Here is an 11982-nt window from a genome sequence, read left to right on the forward strand (position 1 = left end):
CCTGGATACATGAAAAACAGGGTGAACCCGACCAAGAGAAAGAGGTAACTTAAGCTTAACTGCCACTGGGCTGACGACCTTGACAATACTGAATGGCCCAAGGAATCTCGGAGCCAGCTTACGAGATGACTCGCGAAGAGGCAGATCCCTGGAAGAAAGCCAAACCTTTTGTCCACAGATATAAAGAGGAGGAGGTCGCCGGTGACGGTCAGCCGCAGCCTTGGTTCGTCTGGAGCTTTGTAATAATAGGGTTCTAGCTCTTTTCCAAGTGCGTTTGCACCTTCGGACAAAAGCTAAAGCAGACGGAACCGCTGCATCGGGTTCTTGTGATGGAAATAAGGGAGGCTGAAAACCGGTAGCGGCTTCAAACGGAGACAGATTGGTCGAGGAAACGGGAAGAGAGTTATGGGAGTACTCGACCCAGGGGAGCTGTTGGCACCAGGAGTTCGGATAGCGAGACGACAGACAGCGGAGCGTACGACCGAGATCCTGATTAGCCCGTTCACATTGACCGTTGGTCTGCGGATGATAACCAGAAGACAAGCTGGCGGTGGCGCCGATCTGTCTACAAAACTCCTGCCAGAAACGGGAGATGAACTGAGGACCCCTATCTGAAACCACGTCAGTAGGAAGACCATGTAACCTAAAAACGTGGTTAATCAGAACCTGAGCCATCTCTTTGGCAGAAGGGAGTTTGGGCAGGGGAATGAAATGGACCGCTTTAGAAAAGCGATCCACCACCGTCAGTATAACAGTGTTACCATCAGACGCCGGTAAGCCAGTGACAAAATCAAGAGCTATATGTGACCAGGGGCGGGAGGGCACGGGCAAAGGTTTAAGCAGACCAAAGGGTGGTTGATGAGAGGCCTTATTACAAGCACAAACCTGACAGGCTAATACAAACTGTCTGACGTCAGGACCCATAGCGGGCCACCAAAAACGTTGACGGACGGCTGCCAACGTTCTCCGAACACCAGGATGGCCGACAAACTTAGATTCATGACACCACCGGATGACATCAGAACGCAATGCCTCGGGAACCCACAGACGACCCACCGGGCACCCCTCTGGGACCTCCACCCCTCGTCCTGCCTCCCTCACCCGCTGCTCGATGCCCCAGGTGACCGCTCCGACCACCGTCCCTTCCGGGAGAACGGTCTCGGGCCGATCGGGTTCCGAGCCGCCGAACAGACGGGAGAGAGCATCTGGCTTAACGTTCTTAGAACCCGGCCGGTACGAAAGGGTGAAGTTAAGACGGTCAAAGAAGAGCGCCCAGCGAGCCTGCCTGGATGTTAACCTCCTGGCCGAACGGATGTACTCTAAGTTTTTGTGATCCGTCCAGACCAGGAAGGGCTCCGAGGCTCCCTCCAACCAGTGACGCCACTCACCCAAAGCAAGTCTAACCGCCAGCAACTCCCGGTTACCTATGTCGTAATTACGTTCTGCTGGGTTTAACCGGTGAGAAAAAAAGGCGCACGGGTGCACTTTCCCGTCAATGGGTGACCGCTGGGACAAAACGGCGCCTACCCCGACATCAGAAGCATCTACCTCAACTATAAACTGGTAAGCCGGATCAGGAATAGAAAGAACAGGCGCAGAGATGAAACGGGACTTTAATTCATCAAAGGCTTTCTGAGCTTCGTTATTCCAACGGAAACCTACTTTAGTGGAGGTAAGAGCAGTAAGAGGTTTAGCGATTTGACCAAAATTTCTGATAAAACGCCGATAAAAATTGGCGAATCCCAGAAAACGCTGTAACTCCTTACGTGTGTCGGGTACTGGCCAATCAGCGACCGCTCTGATCTTAGCGGAATCGGGGGAAATCTTCCCAGCGGCTATAACAAAACCCAAGAACGTAACCGACTGTTTGTGGAATTCGCACTTCTCCGCCTTGACAAATAACTGATTCTCTAATAGCCGTTGTAAGACTAGGCGAACATGCTGGGTGTGTATCTGCATAGAAGGGGAGAAGATGAGAATGTCATCTAGATACACAAAGACAAATTTGTTGATCATGTCTCCCAACACTTCATTAACCATAGTCTGGAAGACAGCGGGTGCGTTCGCAAGACCGAACGGTAGAACGGAATATTCCCAGTGCCCCGAAGGTGTATTAAATGCTGTCTTCCACTCATCGCCCTCCCTTATGCGAACCAAGTGATAAGCGTTGCGCAGATCTAACTTGGTGAAGACACAAGCTCCCTGTAATAATTCAAAGGCAGTCGACATTAAAGGTAAGGGGTATTTATTCTTAACAGTAATGTCGTTTAAACCTCTATAATCAATACACGGGCGGAGGGAGCCGTCTTTCTTCTTAACAAAGAAAAAACCTGCCCCAGCAGGGGAGGTGGAGCGGCGAATGAGACCGGCGGCAAGGGCTTCATTAATGTATTTGTCCATGGCCTCTCTTTCTGGACCCGAAAGGGAAAAAACGCGACCCTTCGGCGGAAAAGTACCTGGGAGGAGATCGATGGCACAATCATACGACCGGTGAGGAGGCAGGGACGTAGCTCGAGCCTTACTGAACACCCGATCCAGATCAGAATACTCCGCCGGGACCCCCGAGAGATCGGCCGCAGGAATCTGTAAAACGGAACAAACGGGATCAGAAGGAGCAGGACCAAGACAAAACACATGACAAGACGGTGACCAAGACAATACGAGACTATTCTGCCAATCAACGTGAGGATTATGTTTAATCAACCAGTCATGCCCTAAAATGATGGGTGACTGGGAAGAATGTAACAAGAAAAATTTAAAATCCTCACGATGATTGCCAGAAACAAAAAGACTTACAGAGGGTGTGCAATGAGTGATCTCTGCCATGTGTTGCCCTTTTAAAGTTAAAGCAGACAGATAGTCAGTTAGGGTTACCGCAGGAATTCCCCAAGACTCAGCAAGAGAAGCGTCCATAAAACTCGCCTCAGCACCGGAGTCCAACAAGGCCTGAGAGTGGAACACAGAGTTATTATAGCTGATAGAGACCATCAACATGGTACGAGACCCAGGAGAAGAGCCAAGATGAGAAACGCCCACCGATACTCCCGGGATCACCGGCGGGCGGAACCTTTTGCTGGGCAGGTGAGAGCCTTATGCCCCGGCTTACCACAGTACAGACAGAGACCATTGGTGAAACGATGCTGTTTCTCCTCTGCGGTCAGTCGGAGCCGACCCAGTTGCATAGGCTCCACCGAGGAGGAAGATGGAGAAATATTGTCGCTCACCCTCAGTGACGGATCGGAGAAAAGATGGTGAAACGAGCGGCGAACCCTCCGCTGTCTGTGGCGAGCCTCGACTCTGAGAGCCAAATCGATAACTCCTTCTAGAGATGTGGGAAGATCATGTGACGCAATCTCATCTTGAATGCTTTCATTGAGACCCCTTAAGAACTGTGCTTTCTGGGCTGTATCGTTCCACTCACTGGATACGGCGAGGGTCCTGAACTCAATCGCATAATCAGTAACAGTAGACTTATCTTGAGTGAGACGGGTCAATGCGGCAGCAGCTAGGTCTCCTTGAACACTGCGATCAAAAAGCTTGGTCATCTTGGAGCGCAAGGTCTCAAATGTAACAACAAGGGTCCTTGGCTCCCCAGACCGCCATTCCCCAGTCTCGCGCTCTGCCTGTTAGCAGTGTAAGGACATAAGCAACCTTTGACACCTCAGACGCGAACCTCCGAGGCTGGAGTGCAAAGACTAGTGAGCATTGGTCAAGAAAAGCCTTACAAGACTTAATATCCCCGTCGTAGGTGGGTGGATTAATCACTTGGGGTTCTGGTCCAGAGACGCTCAGAATCTCAGCTGGTGGTATATGAGCTTCTCTTTCTCCGACTGCCTGTGCCACCTGTTCCAACCTGTTGTGGATCTCAGTGAGACGGCCTGAAAGTAACTGAAAGTCATGTGAAGCTGAGTTGAGTAGGGAAGAGTGCTGGTCTAATCTCGCCCCCTGCTGGGCCAAGGCCGCTTGGAAAGAGTCTCCACTCGCCTGACTTGCAGACTCCATTTCTGGCGCGTTCGTCCTGTGAGGACAGAGACGGAGGGAATCTTATGCAAGTAAAAGTTTATTAAAATAAATAGCGAGAAAGAGAGGGAAAGAGTCAAAATCCACAATGGGTCTCAGGAACTGTGATGTTGATGCTCAATCCAGACGGATCTCAGGAACACAGATGATGCTCAATCCAGAACGGATCTCAGATGTTGATGCTCAGTAAGAACAAATCTCAGGTACTCAGATGTAGATGCTCAGTCAGAACAAATCTCAGGAACTCAGATGTTCATGCTCAGTCAGAACGGATCTTCAGGAACTCAGATGTTGATACATAATCCAGAACAGGTCTCAGGAATTCAGATGTTGATGAACAGTCCAGAACGGTGAGGAGCACCGTAATCGCCCAAACGGATCTTGTCTAAAAACGAGACACACCGAAGAGCAGAGGAAAAACATCAATAGTTCACAGATGAGTACAGTACCAAGTTCAAGGTGTAGTCAGCCCCAGTCTAAAAACGAGACTCGTTGACAGTAGAAGAATCCGACTAGTCCACAAGGAAATAATCCACAAGAAAGCGTTGCACAGTGTACTCACAAAAATACCGGGAGAGGGAGCAGAAGCCAAAGGAATTAACAAATTCCCACCGAGTCCTGGAGGAAAAACACAGTGGAAAACAAGAAAACCCGATCAAAGACCAACAATGGTCACACACAGCATGGCAGCAAACACCCAGGAGAAACACAACGAACGCGCACAGAACACAGCACACCTGGACCTTAAATAGAGGGAAACACACAACAGCTGTGGAAAACAATCAGGGATAACGAGAACGGAGGAGACAGAGAGTGCACACAGGAACACAAAAGGTAAACACACAAAAAGAACAACCAATCACACTGGGATCCTGACAAATTGTGTGTTTTATTTGTGGTGATGCAGTGAAACATATATATATATAGGCCTATATATATATATATATATATATATATATATATATATATATATATATATATATATATATATATATATATATAATGATTATCTCTTCTATTGTAGCTCAAACTATATATATATATACATAAAAAAATAAAAATAAAAATAAGGGACATATTAGTAAGTGGTCAAATTAAAATTGTTAGTTGACTAATGTAATAAACTTAAAGTTCACCCAAAAATGAAAGTTATGTGATTAATGACTCCCCTTAATGTTGTTCCCGTAAGACCTCCGTTCATCTTCGGAACACAGTTTAAGATATTTTATATTTACTCCAAGAGCGTATGCAAGTGTATGCACTATACTGTCCATCTCCAGAAAGGGAATAAAAACATCATCAAAGTAGATATGTGACATCAGTTAGTTGGTTAGAATCTGTTGAAGCATCGAAACTACAATTTGGTCCAAAAATAACAAAAAATACGACTTTATTCAGCATTTTCATCTCTGTTTGTTTTCAATCTGTTTGTTATTTGTTTTCAAGCCTCAAATAAAGATTCAAACAGTTATGAATCAGCGTATTGATCCATGATTCGGATCGCGTGTCAAACTGCTGAAATCACGTGACATTAGCAATCTAAATCATGAATATATACATTGGTTTTTATGAGAAAGCATATTTAGAGAGCAAATGCTTTTGTAAACACTTATTCTGCTTTTAGCCATAGTGTCAGTATGGCAGCATTTTGCCCTTCGACATGTGTCTCCAAGTGGCCCCTCTCAAACTGCCAGTCACTAGCAGGAAAAGCCAGGCAGGGCAATGTAGCAGTCAGACCCCCTCTCTCACCGGCAGCTGATCGTCTGTCAGCCAGCAGCATGCTAACACGAGGGAGGGAGGGAGGGAGGGAGGGAGAGAGAGAGAGAGAGAGAGAGAGAGAGAGAGAGAGAGAGAGAGAGAGAGAGAGAGAGAGAGAGAGAGAGAGAGAGAGAGAGAGAGAGAGAGAGAGAGAGAGAGAGAGAGAGAGAGACTGATAAATCCATGCACACAAAAATACAGATTATTTCAAACATGTGTAAAAGCAATGGATGGCATTTTAAATAAATATTGCATACCTTATTATTAAATACTATCAATGTTTGCACTGCGATAAATAAATAAAAAATAAAAAACTGCAGGACTCATTAGGTTTCTATAGAAACCTACAATATAATGCAAGAATATAATACAAACCACAGATATATATACATATCTATGATACAGACTCCATACAAATTCAAAAATAAATAAATTTAAAAAATCACTTTTCTTTATTTTAATTTTGTTTTAACCAACAGCACCAAATTCCAACTCTCACACTCAGGCTAAGCAGTTTACTTTAGTGTTTCTTTTTTTAAACGGTGATGTTTAAGATTTTTTTATTATTATTATTTTTATTATTGACTGTTTTATTTTATTTATTTACTATTTTATATTAAGAAATATATTGAACAATGCAAAGACATGCTGCCCTCTAGTGTTACTTTGGGTAATATTTGACTCCTGGTAACAGGCATGTTAAAGGCACATATGAACCACTAAAACAATGTTATATAATTTGTTGACTTGTGTACTTACATTATCCCAATTCCAAGAATGTTTAAATCCAGAGAAAGAATACAATTTAACCAGGACACAGACAATATCCATGTGTCGCCTATCAGAATCAGTGACATCATGCGGATTACCCTTGATTTCCATAGTTTTGTAGAAACCATAGAAAAACCAAAGACGCTTTAATATATTATGCGTTTTATTTGACAGGTGAGAAACTGTTTGGATACATTTATTGACAGGAAACTAATCATTGTTATATAGCTCAAGTCTTGTTATTAAAAAAAAAAAAAATCTTGATTTACTGCAATTTTACCGATGTAGCTTACTGCAGTGTGCAACAAGTGTTTCATGTTAGCATTAGAATGTAACTTCAACACACTCAAATATGTCTAATATGTTAAACAGCGCTCCGTTACCCCACATACGCATGACCGGAAGAAGTGGAAATGGTCATCTGCACCATAAAAACATACAATAAAAGCTCTGCTAAATCAAGGTGTCATCAAGCTACCCCTTTGTTTTGAATAAGTGACCTCTGTGTAATTTTGTCTGTTAAAATGCTATCTAATCTACTACTTATCATATCCTAATATCCCAGCTTAAATCTACACTATGTATGTCTTTTCCGTCTGCTATAGGGTGCGCCTATTCAAAACAAAGGCATAGCTTGACGACGCCAAGTTTGAGCTCAGAATATTGGGACATGTGGTCTTCGCTTCACAGCCGGTGGAAAAGAATCGGGATAGGACTTGGGCAGAAATCATGTTCTTTGACGTGATTATTAACATTACTGTATGAAGCAGAGCAGGACCGAGTGTTGAGGGAGCTGAGCAAGGCCGCTGCACCTTTAATAAGCACAGTCACTGTATGGATTTATATAAACTTTAGGTGACTATATTGGCCCCCGTTTATGTATTTATTTGTTATTTTATTGCCTCCAATTCACTCCATTCACATTTTTTTTTTTTTTTTTTTTTTTGTGTATGTGCTTCAAATCTGGATTCCAGGTCACTTTAAGAGGTACACAACTTTATTTTCCTTCCACCTCACCAGTATAGTAAACCAGCCAAGTATAGCATAGAAATGCACTTCTGTGTCAGGTCCTTCAAGGTCTGGAGAATGTACACTAGAAAGTCTGTTTGTGATAGGCCAGACACAAACCAGGACATGCGATCCTTGAGGCGACAGCTCCAAGGACCCAACATTATGAGATGCCATTTTCACTTAATTTTCCCTTGGCCAGGAGTTGCTCTGGAGAACAGTGTCTGTGATGCCTATGACAATATGTTAAAAAAAAAAAAACTACCCACTGCATTTAAACAAAAGGTCATATAATATACAGAGACTAAATAAATAAATAAATAAATAAATAAATAAATAAATAAATAAATAAATAAATAAATAAATAAATACAGAATTGACCTTTGAGTAATACACTTTACGGGAATGCCATTCTATCTACCAGGTTGGACATTTAACTTTTGGTCATCTTGGATTACAAAGATATTTTTTCCATGTTTTGGGTGCATTATTTGTTTATACAGAGAAATGCTTAGCATTTGTAAAAGTGTGCAGCATTCTGAAATATCAATATGCCTATTTATTGTTGTTGACTACTTTAATGTTAAATTAGTTGCATTATTTCACGGCATGTCCATAAAATGTTTCTCAGGTAGATGCTTGTAAAAGCTACTTAAATGTCTTAATTGAACTAAGGCCTAATCTGTGAAACCAGGCCTATATGTGTATTACGAACTAGCATTAAACATTTTTCATACCTTTATTACCTTTTATTGAGCATTTAGTATCTTGGTTAATGATGGTTTAAAAATATCCTATTGTTCATTGATCTGAATGGAGCCTCCCCAGCATAGCCTGTTGAGTTAGCATCATTTACTGAGAAGCAAAGGGAAAAGTGCTCACCCCTGAAGTGCTGTCTGCTGTTAAGCCAGATCTCCAGACAGGCAGGGGGCATGTCTGAGTGAGAGGACAGAAGGTTAGAGGTGGGGGAGCAGGAATGAATTATTCTAAATAGCTGTCCATGCTGGGGGAATCTCTATTTGGAAACTAATCCTACATACTGTACTGTCACATTAGATTTAGCACCCCAAACATCATTAATACCAAACCACATTGCGTCCCTTTGTGATCTAGTGAGATGTGACACATTTTGCTGCGAGTTAAATTCAAGCTTTGAAAGACTTTAAATCAAGTGCACGAGTTGTATGGACTACTTCTTGCAGTATGAATCACTGTCCAGTTTTATTATTTATAAAGGAAAACACCAATGTTTTGTGACTTTAGCTTATTCACCATATCCCCCAGAGTTAGATAAGTCTACATCAGGTGCAATGATATTACGCAGTGCCTGAAAATAATCCCCAGCATGACAGGTTGTCATGTTGTTACGTTGATGGAAGTTAGCCTATTTTCAGGCACTGCGTAATATCATTGTGCCACTGCACCCATGGTACGACAGCAAAGTTCCCCTGATTATTACACAGGAATATAGTATAGTATAGTTACTAGACATATCGGTCTAGAAAATCGCAACTTTTCATTTTCCGTAGGTCTTAGTACACAGTGTGACTATACACATCACAACATGTAAATAGAACAATATTGGTGTTATTTTGTCACTCATTGAGCAGTAGGCTAGAAGGAGCTGTTTACCTCCCGTTTTTGTGTTAATCTAGGTTAGCACTTGGTGCGTCAAACAGAGTTATGGCACGCACTGAGCTGAAAATGGTATACAGACTTCTCTAACTCTGGGGAATACGAATAGTCCCAAAAAGTCAGTGTGTTCTTTTAAGAGGTTTAGCCAAATATACTTTGAAAGTAAAACTTTACAATTTGCATAGGTCTAAGATGTTGAGTCTGAGAAGTTTAAAAATCAGTTATTGTTTAAAAATGGCCATGTATAATCTTTGAACTGAAAACAGACTGAAGTACATATTAAAATGCATTTATTTATAATACAATTTCATGTAACACATTTTACAATTATAACTTAAAACACTCCAATACAGTCTTTATTCATCTATCATATTGCCCATGACTCACTTTATGAAGCACAGTGACTGTTTTCTGTCTTTAAAAATATTGTGTGTATCTGATAACATCCACATTTAGAATGTGGAATGTTCAGCTGCCAGGATTTTGTTGCTTGTTTAACAAATTGTCCATCTCCATCCAGGGTAGATCCCACTGGATTTCAGTCACGTCCTGCTTGGTTTCAGGCATTTCCTGCTGGACCCTTTCTCTTCTAAATGCCCCATTTGGACAGACACACAATTTCTCCCTGAAAAGCATTGGTAAACATGGTAGATATTTGATACAGAGAGCAATGCGCCACATAAGAGGTCAATGAAATGAATTGACTTGAAGAATGAATTGAAGAAAAAAATACACTAAGTCATCATTATTGAGTAACTCACAAGGGAATAAGGTTGAATAAATATTGACACAATTTTTCATTGAACTGTTCCCATAAGAGAACAACATTTTTAGTTATTGTATGAGTTCATATGATTTGATTTGTCCTAAAACATAAAAAAAAACTATGCATGAAGGTCCACCACTAAACCCTAAACCTACCCCCCCCCCCCCCCACCGATGGTTTTAAGCAGATACAAACATGTAAGAATTCATACAAATTCACCACCAATTCGCCAAAATAGTAAATATTAAATAGCAAATAGTAAATAGCCTTACCTGAAACTTGGACACATCAGCCAGAGCATAGGAAGAAGCACCAGAAGAACCAAGATGATACAGAGCCCCGACACCCAGGCCAAAAATCCTGCATTATAGAGTTTATAAGGACAGCTATATCATAGAATCCCAAATTCAATCACAGATACTCTGGATCTCATTCCTGTATATTGGTCTTTATCTTCTGAATAAGCTGTAGAGTTCTCTAAAGACACAAAGTGACTGAACTGATAATATTATGCACAGTATGTATAAAAAGACATAGACTGACACATCTAACTGAAAACTTAACAGCCAGTTAAGTTACTGAGTTACTGACTCACCCTTAATTCCTGGATGAACTGTGCTCACTTTACCATCTGGGAACAGAGATTATATAAACATATGCTTATACATCATATATATATATATATATATATATATATATATATATATATATATATATATATATATATATATATATATATATATATATATATATATATATATATATATATATATATATATATGCACCCTGTTTACGTAGGTGAGATTTACAAAAGTAAAAAAGTCTAAATACAATTATGTTGATATATATCCATCAGACATAACATTGTGACAGGTGAAGTGAATAACACTGATTATCTCTTCTATTGTAGTTCAAACTGCCCAAAAGTCATAATCATAATGTAATGCCTGATTAGTGTGTGTGTGTGTGTGTGTGTGTGTGTGTGTGTGTGTGTGTGTGTGTGTGTGTGTGTGTGTGTGTGTATATCCCAGCAATTAATACAATTATATTACACATAGTCCTATTAATAAAAAATAAAAAAATATTTAAAAACAGTGATTTGAATCATTTTGCCACTGATATTCTTACAGACCACGGTGATATTAATGGTGTTGCTTCTCTTGTTTTCAGCAGTATTCTCACACCAGTAAAGTCCACTGTTCTTATGGTCAATGTCAATGAAATGACATTCTTCAGGTTTGTCTATAGATTCTGTGCCATTTAACTGCAAACATCCAGACTTAATTTCAGCTTCTTGAAGCCTCTTCAGTATCCAGCCTGTTGAATTTCCACCATTTAATTTGCAGCGAAGGGTGAACTCTTCCCCGCTGTGGTGTTGTCCGTTGTCAGGCCAGACCACTAGAGAAGTGTTAAAATTTTTGGCTGATTTATGCTGATTCACACTTTCAAATGCTCCATGTGTGAACAAGGAGGAAAGCAGCACTGAAAAGTTATATAATACAACAACATGTTAATATTTGTTTCTCCATATAAATGAGAGTTTTGTTGACTTTATTAAACCACTAGGACGTATATGAAATAAACATTGACAAAACAGATCTGTGGGTCTAGTAATTATTGAGCAGTCAATTGTTTTATATTAAAAAGAGTTCATAAAAATTATATTAAGAAGAAAAGCTCACCAAAGTAACCAGCATCTGACAGAAGTCCCATGTTTTCCTTTAGTGCTGGGTATTTTTGAAGATAAAACGTTTGCAAGAGAGACATAATAACAGTGCATCAACCATGCAAGCATTTATTTACCCCACCTTTTCCGCTATAGAGGCGATCTGATAAATCTGTTCACACGGGTTGTAAACTGGGAACTGGACATTTCTTCTTTGCACATTAACCAGCAAAATAATAGTAATGAAAAAAGAACATCTGTTTGAATCTGTTTGCACATCTGTTTGAATAAAATACAACCTATAAAATAAAATAAAATAAAATAAAATAAAATAAAATAAAATAAAATAAAATAAAAT

The 11982-nt window shown here is 40.8% G+C and overlaps 1 protein-coding gene across 3 annotated transcripts; it reads right to left on the reverse strand.

Moving 5' to 3' along the window:
* Nucleotides 1–5503: 5503 nt before the first annotated feature.
* LOC137093602 (uncharacterized) lies at nucleotides 5504–11758 on the reverse strand. 3 transcript variants are annotated; one of them, XR_010908522.1, is made up of 7 exons: nucleotides 11641–11758; nucleotides 11087–11440; nucleotides 10554–10589; nucleotides 10231–10318; nucleotides 9580–9817; nucleotides 8440–8493; nucleotides 5504–5801 (listed from the first exon to the last, which is right to left on the reverse strand). XR_010908522.1 is itself a non-coding variant. In XM_067458425.1 (5 exons), the coding sequence occupies exons 1-5, from the start codon at nucleotides 11723–11725 to the stop codon at nucleotides 9661–9663; spliced, it is 720 nt and encodes a 239-aa protein (XP_067314526.1). In that variant the 5' UTR covers nucleotides 11726–11758; the 3' UTR covers nucleotides 9541–9660. The 3 variants fall into 3 exon arrangements, 1 of the variants encoding a protein (XP_067314526.1); XR_010908523.1 differs by lacking the exons at nucleotides 5504–5801; nucleotides 8440–8493 and having other exon boundaries at nucleotides 9541–9817; nucleotides 11091–11440; XM_067458425.1 differs by lacking the exons at nucleotides 5504–5801; nucleotides 8440–8493 and having other exon boundaries at nucleotides 9541–9817.
* Between the last annotated feature and the right edge of the window lie 224 nt (nucleotides 11759–11982).

This window comes from Pseudorasbora parva, chromosome 12 (assembly GCF_024679245.1).
Source record: "Pseudorasbora parva isolate DD20220531a chromosome 12, ASM2467924v1, whole genome shotgun sequence".
Classification (NCBI taxonomy): Eukaryota; Metazoa; Chordata; class Actinopteri; order Cypriniformes; family Gobionidae; genus Pseudorasbora; species Pseudorasbora parva.

Bases quoted from the DNA above. Each gene is read 5' to 3' on its own strand.
- LOC137093602 (XM_067458425.1), bottom strand. From the start codon at position 11,725: ATGTCTCTCTTGCAAACGTTTTATCTTCAAAAATACCCAGCACTAAAG. The intron at 10,590-11,086 runs GTAAGAATATCA...CTCTGTTCCCAG, and splicing joins CATTAATATCACCGTGGTCT to ATGGTAAAGTGAGCACAGTT. The intron at 9,818-10,230 runs GTAAGGCTATTT...AATGCTTTTCAG, and splicing joins CTGATGTGTCCAAGTTTCAG to GGAGAAATTGTGTGTCTGTC.